Source organism: Acinonyx jubatus, chromosome F2 (assembly GCF_027475565.1).
Source record: "Acinonyx jubatus isolate Ajub_Pintada_27869175 chromosome F2, VMU_Ajub_asm_v1.0, whole genome shotgun sequence".
Lineage (NCBI taxonomy): Eukaryota > Metazoa > Chordata > Mammalia > Carnivora > Felidae > Acinonyx > Acinonyx jubatus.
In genome coordinates, this window is record NC_069394.1 from 28,786,602 (window position 1) to 28,805,009 (window position 18,408).

General features: G+C 36.9%; 1 protein-coding gene across 2 annotated transcripts; it reads right to left on the minus strand.

The window, feature by feature from the left end:
• Positions 1–8,586: 8,586 nt before the first annotated feature.
• ENY2 (ENY2 transcription and export complex 2 subunit) lies at positions 8,587–18,404 on the minus strand. Of its 2 annotated transcripts, none has more exons than XM_015070428.3 (5): positions 18,285–18,404; positions 16,765–16,841; positions 12,983–13,053; positions 11,577–11,651; positions 8,587–8,849 (listed from the first exon to the last, which is right to left on the minus strand). In XM_015070428.3, exons 2-5 carry the CDS (start codon positions 16,830–16,832, stop codon positions 8,773–8,775), a joined length of 291 nt encoding a protein of 96 aa, XP_014925914.1. In that variant the 5' UTR covers positions 16,833–16,841; positions 18,285–18,404; the 3' UTR covers positions 8,587–8,772. The 2 variants fall into 2 exon arrangements, with proteins under 2 accessions (XP_014925914.1, XP_014925913.1); XM_015070427.3 differs by having other exon boundaries at positions 18,213–18,362.
• Positions 18,405–18,408: the final 4 nt, after the last annotated feature.

Consider the following 18,408-nt stretch of genomic DNA (forward strand, 5'->3'; position numbering starts at 1 on the left):
GAAATTGATAGCCTCCCTGTTCCCCTTGAGTATGTGGCTGGAAGAATTCTTATTCTGAGTCTCTTTTGGAAATGGGCAAGGTTGTTGACAAGTTCGAAGTTGTGAAAAGTTTTATCGCTTTGTTTTTTGTAAACATTATTTCTCCAAACAAAACTTCAACTGGAAAAAAAAAGCATTATTTTCCTTCCTGATTGCAGCGATACTTGGTAATATATCCAATATTCTTATCTTAATGGGAAAGGAAGAACCTCGTGATGTCATCACTTTTTGTTTTTTAACATAGACATGCACTAAGAATTAAGACTATTCCTACAATCCTTTGCCAACAACTGTAAAAGTTATCAACACTATCCTCTGATAATTACTCTGAATAATTAACTGCATTTAAGAATTGGTCAAGAGATGGGGCACCTGGGTGGCTCAGTCGGTTAAGCGGCTGACTTCGGCTCAGGTCATGATCTCGCGGTCCGTGAGTTCGAGCCCCGCGTCGGGCTCTGTGCTGACAGCTCAGAGCCTGGAGCCTGTTTCAGATTCTGTGTCTCCCTCTCTCTGACCCTCCCCTGTTCATGCTCTGTCTCTCCCTGTCTCAAAAATAAATAAAACGTTAAAAAAAATAAAAAAAAAAAAGAATTGGTCAAGAGAGAGGATCAGAAGGACATCTTTACCAAAGAGTTCATTGGCATTCCCAGAGAACAAGACTTAAATGCTTATCTGAATTAAAGATCGTTGGCTTTAATTTCTCTAAAAGCCAAAAAACTCCACATTTGGAACACTTTGAAAAAAAATGATTTATCCATGAGTTGGCTCCCCTGGCAGTTATTTTTAACCATATGAATGAGATAAAACTTTCATTTCAAGACTATTGTGCCTTCTACTTAAAAAAAATCATAAGGTGACTAGGATTAGCAACTGATCAGGAAGCAAGGCAACCAGAAGCAAGGCTGACACCCTCCAAACCTTGAAATGTCAGAGAAGGTGCTTCGTCCTCAGATGGCTGTCAATTTCTTCAAAAAGAGAAATCTAGGGACAATTGGAAACTATTGATTCTTTCAGAAGTTACTTTTATCTTGATAATATTAAAGCTGAACCGGAGATCCATAATCCTTTTCTTTTCAATAAACTCTATTGAAGATATTGTCCTAGCCTGTGATCTTTGATCTTAGGACCAAATCTTATTATAGTTGAAATGTAACTCAAAAAGAATCCTGGTGTTCTTTGAGACAAGATTTCCTGGCTTTGCAAAGTGAGCTGAAGAAGCTTTCATTCCATTTGCAAAAAAAAAAAAAAAAAAAAGGAAAAAAATGTCTCTTAAGTAATCAATATTTTCAGTACTTATAACCATTAAAACAAAAATTTGAAATTGATGGAATGTCCAATATATCATATAAATATCATATGTAATATATATGCTTGGTTAAACACCACCTCATAACTTAATGTTCTTATAAAAGTTAAGAAATAAATAGCCTTTAAATTGGTATTTTAAAAATAAGATGTGATTTTAAGCCTACCTATATTTGAAATGCATTGCCTTATTTTTGTGTTAATAAAGATGAATATTGTGCATTTATTTTGAAAGATATTTATAATTATACTTTAATATAGTTTCCTGTGTAACTCTAAGAATTTTATTTTGTGCATTTTAATATATTATTATGAGAAAGAATTGATAGGCTTCACTTGAGTGCGAAAATAACACAAAGCAGTCAAGAACCCTGAGACAGAGAAGAACTTAGGCCATATAATTGCGGTTTGAGAAGTTAGCAAAGACTGAGAGACAGCAGCCATGAGTTAAGAGAAAAGCAGGAGAGTTTTGCAACATGGGAAAGAAGAGAGGAATGTGTCTAACAAGGAGAGTGGTCATTTGTTACCATTATTGCTAAGAGGTTATTAAGTAGATGTTTCTCTTGACCTTGACATGAATAGCTTCAGTGAAATGACAATTTCCATAACCCCAAATTGAGTGAATGAGTGGGAAGTAAGTGGAGGTATAGACAAGTCAATTAAGAAGCCTTCCTACAGTAGTGCCTGGGTGGCTCAGCTGGTTAAGCATTCAGCTCCTAATTTCAGCTCAGGTAATGATCTCACAGTTTGTGTGTTCGAGCCCTGCACAGAGCCTGCTCGGGATTCTGTGTCCCTTCCCCTCTCACATTCTCTTTTTCTCTCTCTCTCAAAATTAAACAACAAAAAAATCTCTTTAAGAAGTCTTCCTTGCTTTGAATGTGAGCAAAGAAATGAGGCTGTTCCTTGAGGGAGATTTGTGACCAAGACATGGTTTTTTGTAAAAGATGCAAGTTACCAGGCCAAATTTCTGCTGTAAGCGTTGATGAAATAGAGGCAGAAACTTCTGTTGGAAAATTTTGGAGAGGAGTAACCTCAGGAAAGAAATTATCAAGAAAGAGAGAGTGCTGGGATCCAGAGCACAAGTGGAGGAAAGTGGGGAAAGTGGATTCAGATTCAGGAAGGCTCACATATTTGGTGATGTGATGATGCTGGGTTGTTGTCTGATTGCTGCTGTTTGTTGGTAAAGCAGGAAGTAGTGTTGTTACTGTGGGAGAGGAGTGTGAAACGGGCATTTGGGGGAGTGGGAAGTGTAGGCTAGGGAAGTATAGTAGAATTTTGGGGGCAGCAAAAAGTGTTCGTTTGAGAATTGTGACCATTATTTCTTTTAAAAATATGATTTTGAAAAATTTCAAGGCTGTTTGTGATAAGTATATCCTTCTCTTAGATTAACAGTGTCTATCATTCTCTCCATATTAAGTATATATACTTTTGTTTTTGTTGTTGAACCCTTTGAAAGTTTGTTATGATGTAACACTTCATCCCTAAATACTACAACATGGAACAAAGTCATTCCTCCTAATACAAATGTAACATTCAGGAAATTTAAAATACTGATATTATAGCCCATGTTTAAAAATTACCAAGTGTCCTAATAATGTTCTTTATAATTTTGTTTAATAAGACTGTCACATCGCTTAAAGACAAATATCTCTCTAGGGGGCACCTGGGTGGATCAGTTGGTTAAGCATCTGACCTTTGGTTTCAGCTAAGGTCATGATCTCATTGTTTGACCCTTTGAGCCCTGCATTGATTGGACTCTGTGCTGACAGTGCAGAGCCTGCTTGGGATTCTCTTTCTTTCCCTCTCTCTCTCAAAATGAATAAAAATAAACTTTGTTTGAAATTTTTTTTAAATGCAAATATCTATTCTTTTTTTAAAACATAAAACAATTCTTGATCTTCATTTCTTTCCTTCTCCGCTCCCCCCCCCCCCTTTTTTTTTTAACATTTTATTTATTTTTGAGAGACCAAGACTGAGCTCAACCGGGGGAAGAACAGAGAGAGGGAGACACAGAATCGGGAGCAGGCTCCAGGCTCCAAGCTGTCAGCAGCCCAAAGTGGGGTTTGAACCCACTAACCATGAGATCATGACCAGATGCTTAACTGACTGAGCCACCCAGGCACCCTGCTTTTTTCCCTTTTCAATTTTTATAGCCTTTCATTCTTTCATGACATTAACATTTTTGACCAGCCTAGGCCAAATGTTGTAGTTGTTATTTTAGAATAGGACTTATCAGAATGTTGTGTAATTTTCTTCAACACAAAGTTCAGGGGATAAGATGCGTGGAGGGAGTAAGCTCTCAGGGTAGTTACATTTAAGCAGGACTGTGTGTGATTGGGGGGAAAAAGGGTGAGAGAAGTTAAAGTTAATTGTAAAGGAGTTCTAATGATAAACCATCAACTTTTACCATCAATGGGTAAAAGGAGGGAACGAGACCATGAAGGGAGTGAGGATAATAATAAAGGGATAGTTGGTTAACTGGAGGTTTCTACAAAGTTTCCATATTGTGAAAGAACTGGGTCAGGAACATAGGAAAAGCAGCTGATCAGTGAATACATCTGTGTTTTTCAGTACCTAGGTCTGCCAAAAATGTTTATGCATGAGACAAAATCTGGGAGATAGATCCCATACACAAAACTGTTTCATGAGCCCCACTGCTAGAAGTACAGCATGTATTATACATAAGGACTTGTAAAGTCCTTTCCTATAACTTTGACTTTATGTTACACCTGCTAAGAGGAGCTCTGTGATTCTCCTGCTTTTTTATATTTTCAGCATCCCTAGCAGAAAGGAATCATGTGGATGATAGGCAACCGTCATGTAGAACTTTGTAAGTGACTAATGAAATCACCAAGCACATCAATGATACATCCGAGAAGAGAACCAGAGTACGTACTCACATGCTATATTAGCCAAACTGAACGCTCCTCAAATGACACAATATATATCGCTACCCAAATCGCCTGCACATCGGAAGGGCTGGGGCTTGATGGACGTCTCTATTTTCATTACTTGACATTATGCCTCTTACTTTGTCAAAACCCAATTTGGATATAAATAGCCACCTAGAAAGGATAAATTCTTAAAGATGTGCCCTCAACAGATAATTTTGGATTCGGAAGGTTTGCAGTAACTGAAAGCCATTTATTATCACTCAGTTCTGGTGATCAGAACATTTATGAGCATTTATGCCAGAGCATTTATGAATGCCCTAAGTACCGGCACCAGTTCCTGTACTCAACGTTATTTTATGAGCGACATTGAACCCCAAGTACAGAATCTATCTGCCTTCATTAACTGGGATTCTTTACCATCATCATCATAAGCCAACATTCATTGAGTGTCTACAGGGTTTTGGCACTATATAATGTTCTATTTATACTTTCCTTTTTAAAACACTAACATAGTATGAAAAAGGAAGATATGAGTATTATTCCCTTCTAAAAGGACTCTATGAGAGAGGACCACGATGACAGGGAAATAAGACACTGGAGATTTTCTTTCACTTTTTATTAAGAATTTACTGTCCTTTTTTTGATAAAATAGCAGAAACAGAACTATTTCAGTCATGGCATATGCTATTTAAATCCAACTTGCTGTCTGAAACACTGGATTGACTTCAGAAAATGATACCAGTAAAGCAACGCATCTCACTGTAGCTTCATTTTAATTTATACCAGAACCACATTCTGGTATAAATTCTGAGGTCCTCACATTATGTTTTAATTCAATAGCACTTCCATCTTGAAAAATCTGGCTGGCCCGAATTGAAATTAGGCCTGTCAAGAGAACACACTGGGGTTAGGGAGAGCCCCGGATGGAACCAAACTACGGGCTTCAAGTGCCCTCTGGTGGCTGACAGACAGAACAGCACAATTTGAAGTCTGGAATAAATAGGCACATGCCAAATTTCATTCTCTGTTGCGTTTATTATTCATATCTTTAAAATAACTTATCAAGAATTTATTCTATTAGGCACTTAGGATCAAAAGATAAATGGTATACAGTCTGTGTCATAGAGGGGTTAATAGTAGAATGAGGGTAAAACTGACTACAGATAATTTCAACCCTCCCTAAGTACTATTAGAGTGCAATTTAATCTATTACAACCAAAGGCATGTTTGTATTTTTATAGGTATTATCATGGTAATTAATAGTATATAATAGTATATAGTATATTAATAGTATATAGAAATTCCTGGAAAAATAAAAGCAGCTATTTTCCACATACATTGTAATTCATATATCTGTATAAATCCAGAAAACACATGGTAAATAATTACAGATTTCTAGAGTTTTTCCTAGGAGTAACTCAAATCCATATTGCTTTTATGACTATTTTATTCATAGTACTAACAACTTTGTAATTAATTTAATTCTTGCTGGATAATATCAGACCTATTATGCAGATGAGAAAACTGAGGCAGAAGAGTCAGTCTTACCTGATAATTCAGTGTCAGAGATGAAACTAGAACTTGAATTGCCTGACTGCACCTGTTGGTTTTCTTGGTGGATTCATCCAATGACTTTTGTGTGGTTTCTAATGATAATATGAAGGGTTTTATGAAGTCACTGAGTAACATGAGATAGCCATTTACAAGAAGGGTTCACACCACACACACACACACACACACACACACACACACACACACACACACAGGATCACTTCCAACATCAGCTACTGAGCAGCTGTCACAATTCTCTTGAGTTAGATGGAGCCTTTTATCAAGTTATGAAAAGTCCCATATCTAATTACCAATCTCCAGCATCATCTTGAGCTTGGCTCTGCTCAACCAAATGATACACTCTTAATGCCAAAGCAAAGTGATTACATAAATAATTTAGTCTGGTCTTCTTTAATCCTATCCAGGAGAAGCTTATAGTAATCTTAATTAGTATTTCACTCACCCAGTTCAGCCCCGTAACAGTAATCTCCTATTGAATTCCTGACATTGGGAATGGAAGGGTGCAAGATCTTTAAACTATGTATTCCTAGTTTACATAAACCAATGATGTGAGTCAAGAAGTTAGTTTCAAAGGTATCAATGATGCTGGATGCAAACAAGACATTTCTGAGATGTCAAAGAAACCTAGAGGTGGTGGGGTAGAGGTGGGAAGTTTTGGGCACTATGATTTTAAAACTATGCTCTTTGGTACTTTTGATTGCTATAAAGTATTTTCAATTCAGCTTTTTGTTGTTCCATTTCAAAGTATTTTGTTTTCATTTTCCTTTTGAGCTACTAAATATCTTCATGAGCAATTTTTGGTTTGTTTTCATACACCGTACTATGAAATAAGAATTGTTTTTAACACTTTTGATGTACCATTTGTTTCCTTTTTGATAATGGGCAACAGAAAAATGAACATAACTATCATTACTTTAGATCATTGCTTTGTAAGAGATGAAACAAAAACTCTCTTGTGTAGGTTTTGATTGTGTGTGAGGGAGAAAGAGAGAGGTCACTTTATATAATTAGGTCCAGCTGGTTCAGACTACACCTAAAATTTAAGTTCATTGGAAAGTTAAAATTATATCTCTGGGACAGTGAACCAAAAATTAACATGAAGTCTTTTCTCAACTATACCCAATTGTATTATCTTATTTTGTGCTCCTATAAATGTTCATTTCCTTGTCCATCTATCCACAAATATCACTCAAAGTCAAAAAATGTTTCCTTTCCTCCAGGAGATATATGTAAAGTTCAGGAACCACTGTGGTGAACAGAAATTATGCACAGGTGCTTCTTATAGAAAAAAAGGGGTGGGGAATCGAAAGCAAAGGAACGTTAGAATGTTTTAGCAACAACTCAAGCTGAATTCTGAAGGTCAGATAGGAATGAAAGTAAAAGGGCTAAATTGATGGATTTTCAAAATTATTGAGGGATGAAGTAATTTTATTCTTTTGGGGACTCTTTAGAGCGACTAGAAATAAGTAAATGTCAGACCTACGTGCTATGGTCAAGCTTGAATTTTACTCTGTAAACTAAGAGCCGCTGAGAAATTTCAAGCAGAAAAAAATGATGAGGCTTGACTTTTAGTAAGATCACTTAGGTAATCCTGTGGAAGAGTCATTGGAGGAGGCATGGACAACTAAAATAGGAGCCTACTGCAATTATCAGTCTGACCTAAGGCAGTCAAGAGGGCAGGAAGTGGACAATTTACAACCTTGCTACACAGTGTCCTCCCTCAGCAGCATAAACCTTGACTGAGAACCTGTCTGAAATAGAGAAATCTTGTGCCATACCTCTTACCTTCTGAATTAGTATTTTAATCTGTAGATCTGAGAGGTACCACTCACAGAGATAAGGAACACAGTAAGGGCAGTTATTGGAGGAAAAGAAGTCACTGTCTTAGATGTGGTCAGGTTAAGGTGTTTATGGAACATCCAAGAAAGCTGATCCACAGCAGTTGGGTATTCGGGTCTGGAGGCTGGGTTGAAGTCTGGTTTGGAGATACAATTTACCATTTATCACCAAGTTTATATTTGAAGCCACAGTCCAACCCAAGTATCCTGGGATTTGCCCAGGAAAAGTGTATCATTAGTCAAGCAGAGGGCCCAGGAGGGAGCACTAAAACACACCATTATTTAAAGTCCCATACAGCAAAAGGTATCCACAAGAAACAGAAGGAACTTCCAGTGTAGGAAAACACAATGTGAGGAGTGGGAAGAAAGTTCCAAGTGGCAGGATGGTCAACATTCTCATTCCAGCAGAGGTCACATAAGAATAGGTAAGAGTCCATTGGATTTGGCAATCTTGATGTCAGAGTAAAGCTACAGGTGGAGATTACTTCCCAGCAAGTTCTTTCTTGACCTTAGTATGTGGGGATGCAATTTAGAGCTTCTGCTCTCAAAGTTCAGATGAGTAGAGTATGTGAGAGGAGCGTGGTATGAAGCCAGTTTGCAAATGTTCTCTCTTCCAATAGGATGGTAAATTCTTTGAGGAATAAGGAAGGCACATAAAGATGATTAAGACCCAGTCCCAACCCTCAGCATTTATAACAAATCAGAAATTAGACATCTGTAGTACAAGATGGGACATGTATTATAAAATATCATAGAGATTCAAAAGAGGAATACACCACATCCAGACAATAGAAGAGCCTGCTTACTTCTCTTCGGTTGTTAGCACAGATATATGCACATACTTAACATTTAAACTGTATTAATTGCTGACTTTTTCAACAAATATGGCAAATTATTAATAAAGTCCCTTTTATTCGCAAATCCAAGGAAACTTCAAACTCATTCATGAGATATTTATTAAAATAACACATTTAGGGAAAAAAATCAATACAATGTATACATCATTACTGAAAACTGTATACCATCATACAAAAAAGGATTTTATTTTGGGAAATTGATTCCTAATTTATGGCAAGTTTTACTTTCAGAAATAAAACCACAAAACGACACAATCTAATTCAATCTTAAAGGCTGGCATGCTGAGCAAGGAATGTTCTTATTCTTTGTAGGAGCTCCTTCTTTACACTGTCAGGTACCAGGGCTGAAATATAAAAATAAAATATAAGAGTAAGAAGATTCCAATTAATATATGTCAATTTGATATTTGATATCTTATTCTGAATTAATAATTTCATGAATAACCCACATGCTTCAATAAAGAAATAGGTACAGATACCTGAAAAAGTATATTTGCAATTCATTATTTGAGTGAACTGTCCAATACCTAACTACACTGCACACCGATGAGAAAACATAAGAAAATTCTTTAAACTAGGAGTGGAAAAGGCTTTTTTTAAATACAGAGGTACAGCAGGTTAATAAATTTGGTTTAAATGCAACAGTGACAATTCAAGAAGTTGGTTAAAATCACCATAAACAAAGGCAAAAGACAAAAGTGGGAAAACACTTACAGAATTGGGCTGACCTCTCTACTATATAATTTCTCCAAATTGATAAGAAAAAGATCAGACTAAAAGAAAAACAAGCAAAAGAGATAAAGAAAAGGAGGAACACAGTTCTTGAACACAGAAGGGGTTTAGCCTCATAGTTGAAATGTAAATTAAAACCACATTCAGATACCATGTTTTACCAATCATATTGGCTAAAAACCAAAGGTCGGTAGTATCCTGTGCTGGCAAGATTGAGGGAAAACTGGTGCTCTTGTATTAGCTGGTGGGGAATATAAATTGGTACCGCATTTTTGGGCAGCTAATTTGGCAATACTGTAGAAGTAAGTGCACATACTCTCTGACTCAGCAAAGATGCAAAAACTGTGACAGGGGTTACATTTATGGTATTTTTACTTTTTCAATGTTGAACCATGTGACTATTATCTATTCAGAGTATCAAACTAAAAATGAAAAACAAAAAAGCCCTGCTCTTTGAAATTTCCATTACTATTAAATGTCAATACACGAATCTACACTATCATTTTTCCTTTTGTGGCTACTAATAAATAAGGACAATCGGGAATGAACCAGAACTTCTAATGCTACTTGCTTGTATCTAAAGGAAACTAAAAACTTCAGGTACAGTTCAACATTTGTATAGTGAATTCCATAAATAAGTATGCAAGTTAAATAAGACACCTATTCCCCTTGACAAAGTGTTTAATTTAAGCCTCTGAGAAATAAAGGCTACATAATTAAGATCACTAGAAATGGGATCAGTAGGTACATTAAACATACTTCAATAAAAATTATGGTGATGGAGACTAGATCAGTCTAGTTGCCTTGGAGTTAGGGATAAGGTGTGACCATAAAAGGATAGCTTGAGGGATAGGGGGTGGTAGTTACGTGAATCTACATATGTGTATAAAATTCATAGCACTGCACACTAAGAAAAAGTCAATTCTACTGTATCTTAAAAAAAGAAAATAAGTATTTCTGTTATAAAAGAAGACTAAGACATAAAAGAAAGGATTTATTTTGACTTCTCTGTTCTGTATTTGTTCATTTTCCAGCAGTGGAGTTATACGGGATTGAAATGTCCAGGATACAAGTGTTGAAAGAGAAGCAAAGGAAATTTCCATCCTGTATAACCAGCTCCTAAATGTTAATAGATTAAACATAAATTACAGACAGAAAATAGAAAAAGAAATTGGAGAAAATGATTTTAAAGTGTAAATTCGTGGGGAGAACAATACATACTGTTTCTTGTTTTGTTTTTCTTTTCCCTGAGACATGCTTGATGAAAAAGTCATGTTTTTTTAGCTGTGAACAGGCCTACAGATGGCTGGAAAGGACGATGGGATTCTGTAGCTCTTTCCCAGCAGATAGTTCAGAGAATTAGTATTCTCTAGCAATAATTTTCAAACTCATTTACTTTTCACACTTAAATTCTTTTCACTATTTCTATGTGAGAAAACAGATAATGAATCATCTAATTTATCTGCTTACACTTAAAATGACCAGAAAAACCCCTTTCTCAAAATAAATGAAAATGACACAGCTGCATCTGAGGTAACAATGTAACTCCTAACTCAGTATTTATTACATATCACCAATGTTAATAGATTTCCTCTCCTTCCTTTGCCTTCTGAAAGGAAATAAAGATGTTTGTAGTGTGAATTTTAAATACAGGTTACCCTGAATATGAAGTTTTGAAGCTGCCCAATTCTTAATTAGACAGTTAAGAAGACAGAACTTTTCTTTTTTAAATGTTTATTTATTTATTTATTTATTTTTTTTGAGAGAGACAGCGTTAAGTGAGGGAGGGCAGAGACAGGGAGAGAGAGAATCCAAAGCAGGCTCCACGCTCAGCACGGAGCCCGCAACCGTGAGATCATGACCTGAGCTGAAATTAAGAGTTGGATGCTCAACTCACTGAGTCACCCAGGTGCCCCAGAACTTTACTTATTTTTAAAAAGAAAAACAACAGCAGAGCATTGACTGTGGGGCTCGAGTAAAACTTTGGATTACTGAAATCAGGCCATATCTAATAAAACTTATGAATCCTAGCTTCAGGTACTACTTGACCCTACAAAATCCCATATTTTAAAAACTATCTGTCTTAACAACCATTATGAACTTATGTTTCTATACTGCTTTAGAGTGCAAAAACATTTTATACTTCTCATCATATTTATTACTCAAGACTATGCTAGAGAGGCAGGTAGCAATTATCTTTCCCATTGAGGAAAGTTCAAGTACCCAAATAATTTTAGAAAGGGTATTTTTCCCTGTAAAAAGAAAGAAAAACTGAACCAGCAAGAGAGAAAAAAATCATGTCTTCACACGTTTCCATCCACAAAATTTGTATTCCTTACCTCTGCCTTTTGGTGTGATTTCAGCCACCAAGTCATCAACAGTAACGTGTTCTAGTCCTTTTTCTTTAATTACCTCTTATGCAAAAGCAAAAAACAAATCATATCATTTAAAATCATTATCTGTAAGAAAGATTTTCATAGAGGAAGGGTTAAGATCAGGTTTTAGAGTGCAGACTGGTCTTTAAAAAAAAAGAGGACACTTCTTTTTTTCTTTTCTATTGAAGATTTAGTCAACCTTAAACACATTAAGTATTCACCAGATCAAAATCTTAAAAACCTATTCATCTCTCAGCTAAATCACTTGTAACTTAACAAATATAACAGAATGAATCCGAACTGTAAAGTCAAATCTAAAATGTGTAAAAAGCTGGAAACTTAGAACTGTACAGATCTTATTTCACTATAATAGCAGTTCCTGAATGTATGGAGGGAGGTAAAAGCTATTATTTGAGTCTAACTTGTAATTTCATATCCCTAAATTAAACTATACAACAACTCTTTTGTTCATTTCTCTTCTCTAGGCTAGGCCAAAAGAAGAAGAGGGAAAGGAGTTAACATTATTGGAATGCTATGTGCTGGGTGTTTTGCAGCATTTAATATTCACAACAATCTAATGGGCCAGGCATTTTTCCACTTCACAAGTGAGCCTACTGAGGCTTAAAGATTAAACACTCATCCAAACATGAGCTGAAGTCCAGCTGTATTTTCCAGTGAAGGTCTGTATGACCTCAAAGTCTATGCCTTTACTAACTCACCACATTGCCTTCTTAGGATTAATGATATAAATAGTTTCTATTATCATTAATTGTAGAAACAATTACAATATAATGGGAGTTCATTGAAAATATCCAGAATTGCATTATACCAAAGCTGAGCCAGAAAAGGAGGCTCATCTCTTGACATGTATAATTTATCTAGTGGTATCCTCATCAACACCCAGTAACTTAACAAGCTTCCACCCCACATTTTAAAAAATTAGTGTAATTATCTAGGATTTTTGTAGGTAAATTCTTCAAAAAATAATATTGTTAAAGCCAGAGATGTAATTCCTATAAAGTCTGCCAATGATAGTGTTCAATTTGTTATAAAGTTAAAACATAGGAATAATTAATGTTTCACTTTGAGTAGGTACACTGAAAAAGGCTGGATTCCATACTCTGATGAGAGAGAAAATCTTGCCTCACTTGGCTACAAAAAATACAAAGAAAATTTCTAAAGATTCAGGAATTACATCTACCAAAAGGAGACAAAAGGAGGAAATCATTACTATAAGATTCAATTTTCCGTATGTTTCAAATTATGCTCGGCACTCAACAGATCTTAAAATACTGCCTATGATTTTTCTAGTGAACTCCAAACCAACAAGAACAATGGAATTAGTTTATCTTGTAAATGAAACTGATTACCTTTACAGTGTGCCTTCAACTGGTCCTTCCAGCCACATTCAATTAATTTAGCTCTCAGCAACTCTTTGAGGCTGTTGAAAAAGAAATATTTTGATATTAAACTACAACAATGCACAATATTTTAGATAGGATGTTTGAAGCCAAAGTTCAAACGTTCAATTAAAAATTCCCTGCCTTCTAAACACAAAAACTTTAATTGTGGCCTAATCTTGGTTCTATTACTAATTTTTTGATCTTATGCAAATAATTTAGACTCTGGACCTCATTTTCATCATTATAAAGTTAAATGAAGTGGATGAGGGAGAAGTACTTCTCAAGAAACTCTACTCTCTGGCCTTCTCATACACTTTCTATTCCCCTCCACCAACAGGAATACTGTGAGTCTTGTACAATTTCTAGATAGTTTTAGTTGAACTCGAAGCAGGTGCACTTCAAAATCTTCAAAATCTATTCTTTGACTACAAACTCTTCTCCTTTAGCTCTCTTGCTTCCCCATATTTCTAACCTCAAAAACTTTCCCCTCATTTTTTTCCAACAAGCTTCCAAATTATATACTAAGTATGGTATTTCATTGATTCTAAGCCTGTTTCTCCCCCACATTCCAATAATTCAGTAATTGGTATGCCTGTCATAATTAAAAAAATTCTTTTTAATGTTTATTTTTGAGACAGAGAGAGACAGAGCATGAACGGGGGAGGGTCAGAGAGAAAGGGAGACACAGAATCCAAAACAGGCTCCAGGCTCTGAGCTGTCAGCACAGAGCCCGACGCGGGGCTTGAACTCAGGGACCGCGAGATCATGACCTGAGCCGAAGTCGGACGCTTAACCGACTGAGCCACCCAGGTGCCCTATGCCTGTCATAATTTAATTGGCAGAATTTTCTTTCTCCCTACAGGTTAAAAAAAATAATGGTGTGTATTACAACTAACTGCATCATGGGTATAATAAAATATTCCCTATCCTTCTGCCATACCCACTCTTACAAGTCTTCAATCTTTAACCTAAATCATGTCTCAGCTTCAACACATCATGTCCCAAACCAAACCATTTCTCTTTCAATATTCCTAGACATCCCCTATGTGACAGTTCCATCTTGGTATTTAATTAGGTCTTCCTTTTTTTTTTTTTTTTTGTTTATTTATACTTGAGAGAGAGCGAGAGCATGCACACTTGAGCGGTGGAGGGGCAGAGACACACACTCAGAAGCAGGCTCCAGGCTTGAGCTGTCAGCACAGAGCCAAGCCGTGAGATCATGACCTGAGCTGAAGTTGGACGCTTAACCTGAAGTTCCTCAGGCTAGAAAACCTAGGAGCATCTTTCACTCAACTCTGTTAACACTATACGTATAATCCACAGGAGCAATTCCTACTGGTTCCAGTTTTAAATATACACCTACAATCAAAATGTTTTCTTTACCATCTTTGCCATTACTCCCCTAGTCCAAGCCATCTTCTTCTCTTGGACTGGACCACTACCAATGCCCCTAAACTTGTCCCCCTACTCCTTTGCTCATATACTTCGCTCTCCTTCTTCTGCTCAAAATGGCCCAGTGCTTCCCAGTTTAGACTAAAATTCCAAGTTTTTGTTAGGCTTACTAACCTAACTAGCCTAAATAACCCTCCATGATCTTCCCTCTCCCCAGGTCTCTCTTCTTCCTCTCACTCAATTTACTCAGGCTGATGAAATTCTATGTGCTCCTCAAAAAACCAGGCAAGCTCCTGTCTTAGATCCTTGGCTCCTGAAAGTCCTCCCCATTCACTCATATCCTTCTGATTTCTTACCAGTGAAGCCTTCTTTATTTTTTTGTCTCAAATACACAACCCATTATTCTCTGCTTTATTTTTCCTCTAGAACTTACCACCATCTACATAAAACAGATGTAGTGTCTGTCTCCTCCCATTAGAATGTAAGCTCCATGAAAGGACAGACTTTATTTTGTTCACTACTGTATCACCAGCACCTTAACAGGACATAGCATATGCTAGAAACTCAGTAACTTTAAGCTGCACGAATGAAGAGACAAATAAACAATAATAAATAATCCCCTTTACACATTACTGCCAATACTACCGTCTCAGTTCCCCAAGGCACCATTCTGGATGTCTTCTTCCTCATTTCTCATATTGAGGACTGCTGATTTTACTTTAAAAATTTTTAAGTTCTTGTTTCCATTTTTGCTGTTTTTCATTTTTAACCTGATATAACCTGCTAACACATTCTTCTATAATGTATCTCTAGCCCTTTAAGGCTATCCTCACATTGCCAGAATAGTATTCCTAAAGAGCAAATGTGATGTAGTCATCCCCTTTCTTAGAATCTTTTAACTTCTCCCCCCACCCAAGGATAAAGTCAGATGTTTTTGCAAACCCATCACCCATTTTCCTGCCCTTTCTTTGACACCACTCTCAGTGTAATAAATCTGTGCAGGGTTCCAGCAATGGAAATGAGACCCAGGCAAGGCTGATCATAACTGGCCTATGTACCTAAGTAAGATGGTAATCAAGCCAGGTACTTTGCTGGAACTACTAGGAGAAAGGTAGTTTGAGCCAGAGGGATGTGAATCCTGAACTGCTGATCTCTGCCACCTTGTGGGTAGTCTGCTTAAGAATAAAGCCAACACAGAGGAAAAGAGAGCTGAGAAAGAAAAAGAAAAACATATTCTTGGTAACAATTTTTCAGCGCTTGGACCCAGTGGAGCCTGAAGTAATTTCAAGCTCTTGACTTTTTAGTTAGATGAGCTTATATATTTCCACTGATTAAGCAAGTTTTTGAGTTCAGTTTCTACCATTTACAAATGAAAGAATTCTGACTTATACCAAATCTACTCCTCCTGTCTACTGTTCCAGCAATATCACTTTCATATTTTACCTGCCAGCTTTAATTTTACAGTTCCTCAGAACATTATTATGTTGTATCAAATCTCTGTGACTTTGCACATTCTGTTCCATGTTCCTTGAATGTCTTCTCTGCTTTACTGGCTGGAAGAACTGCTAATCTTTCTTCCAGAACTGAAATACCTCTTATACTACTCTGATTACTTTAACCCCCAAGTACAGTTGAAAGATCTCTCCTCTTCCTTAAATATATTTCTCTTATGCAATTTTTCACCCTACTTCTGGAAGCCTTTCTTGATTCCTGGGCCTCTGCTTGGTACTTCTACACCTGTTCATTCTTCAAATATTTACCTGGTCAGTTATGTGCTAGGCATAATGCTGGGGATACAATGGTAGTTCTACTGTCAAGGAACTGAGAGTATACTGGAGGACACAAATACACAAAGCAGGTGGTTATAATACAATGTGATTAAATGCTAGGATAGAACAAGGCATCTTGGACTTAAGGGATTCCTGTAAGAGATGATATTTAAATTAAGACCTGAAAGATGAGCTAGAATTAAAGATCAGGGAAGAAGAATGTCTCAGAGAGTAAGAACAGCACAGCTGCTCTGAGATTAATAGTTTGGTAACTGAAACTGGCTCTATCATATTATCTCCCTATTAAAAACTGTAGTAATCTGGGTATATTTTCTTCTCTGTTAGATGATACATTCTTTGACAGTCATTTCTTGTTCATCTTTTTAAAGAACTCATTTTCGTTTAAGTCATGCAATACCAAACAGACCTATTTTTTATGGATATTAGGAACTGAAACTTTTGATAATCTCAATTTTCTGGAATTCCTTCCATTGACATCAGTTTGCTCCTTGATATTAGATTCTTACATTAAAATAACTGTAACTTAAAGATGTTAAATGTAATTTATTAACACAATCCATTGCTTACCGTTCTCTTTCTCCAGTTTCTATCAACTTTTGGTTAATCGCTGCTCTCATCTGCGCATCTTTGTTCATCTTGCTAACCTGAACATCAACATGTATTTTCAGATACAGAACACCCACAAAGCATTTTCTTCTAAATCCTCTAGGTAAGCATCCCATTTAACATTTAACATTCTATCAACTGAAGGAGTGATAAATTTCAACATTGTGTTAACAATGTCATTACTCTTAATATCGTTTACTGCATCCCAATGTCATACTGATTAACTCACAATTTTCTTTCCCCGTATACCCTTTATTAATGAGTCCTTAGATAATAATAATTATTGTCACATTTATGAAACACTTATGTGCCCAGTACTGGGTTAACACATTGGGGCTTTTTTTAAACCTCATTTAATTCCCAAAACTTATTTTTTTATGTATGAATTATTAACATAATTTGTATTTTACAATTGAGAAAACTGAGGCACAAAGATAGAAAGTGGTGAAGGCAGGATTTGAACTCAGGTACTCTGACCTGAGAAGCCCCCAAACACTTTAACAGCACATCATAACTGACTGCTAATAATTTCTGCACTTTAACTGCATTCAAAATTTCTGGGAAGCCATGTAACCTAAATACCAATAAAAGATCAAGTACTGTTGGTGAAAAATAAAATTTCCAGATTAGGTTCTAAGTGCTTTACTTTTCACTAGGATGCACCCAGAAGTACAACTCCCAAACTAGCTCCAAGTATGTGTTTGTGTATGCTCTTCATCAAAGCTGAAAACAAATCTCGAACTAATTCCCAACACAGAAAATTCTCAATTTTCAGTTAAAAAAAAAAAAGGTAGAAGAAGGTTAGAATGTAAAAACTTGGAATACAGTAACATAACTGCACTTAATCTGTCACTAACTCGGGACCACTTTTGTTGTCTCCCATCTTCGCCTATGTGAAAACTCAGGCTGGCAATGAGTTTTGAGTTGGGAAAAAAATTTTTTTTGAGTGGAACAGGAAAAAGGAGGGGTTGAGAAAGGACTTAGTAATGTTTGCTTATGTCGTTGGAGGCTAACATTTTCAAAATAACTCTAAGGTCTAGTCGGTACCATTCCTAGAATATTGAACTGGATCTCGCCTTGGCCCCTAAAATACGGATAGTGACCTTGGACAAGTCAATTCTTAAAGGCCTCAGTTTTCTCACTGGTAAAACAAGGGCGCTAGGGGAATCCCTCCCAGTTCAGACATTCTTTGGGAAAATAGAATAGGGCGGAGACAGCGGGAGAGGCGGGAGGGGAGGAGCCAGAAAACAAAGCGTGGACTGGCTTCAGGCCAACTCCGGTTGCACGCCCTGTCGGAGAGCCCTACAGGCCCGCGAGCGCGGGTCGGGGAAGCTAACGAAAGACAGCACATCGAAAGGAGCCTGGGCTGGGCCCGGGTCCCGGCCCTGAGGACCACGGGCATAGCTCACCACCATCACCGCGGGCGAGGGCCGTCCCTTCCCAGCGACGAAATGACCCTTGCGCTGACGACCGTTACCTACCACACTCTTCGGCTGCCCGGACTTAGACCCTCAGTAGCTCGGGCACCTAAGCACACAGAAAGCTAAAACACGCATTTCCGGGGCGGGGTCTCGCCACCCTGCCTATAAATGTGAGAATTTAACC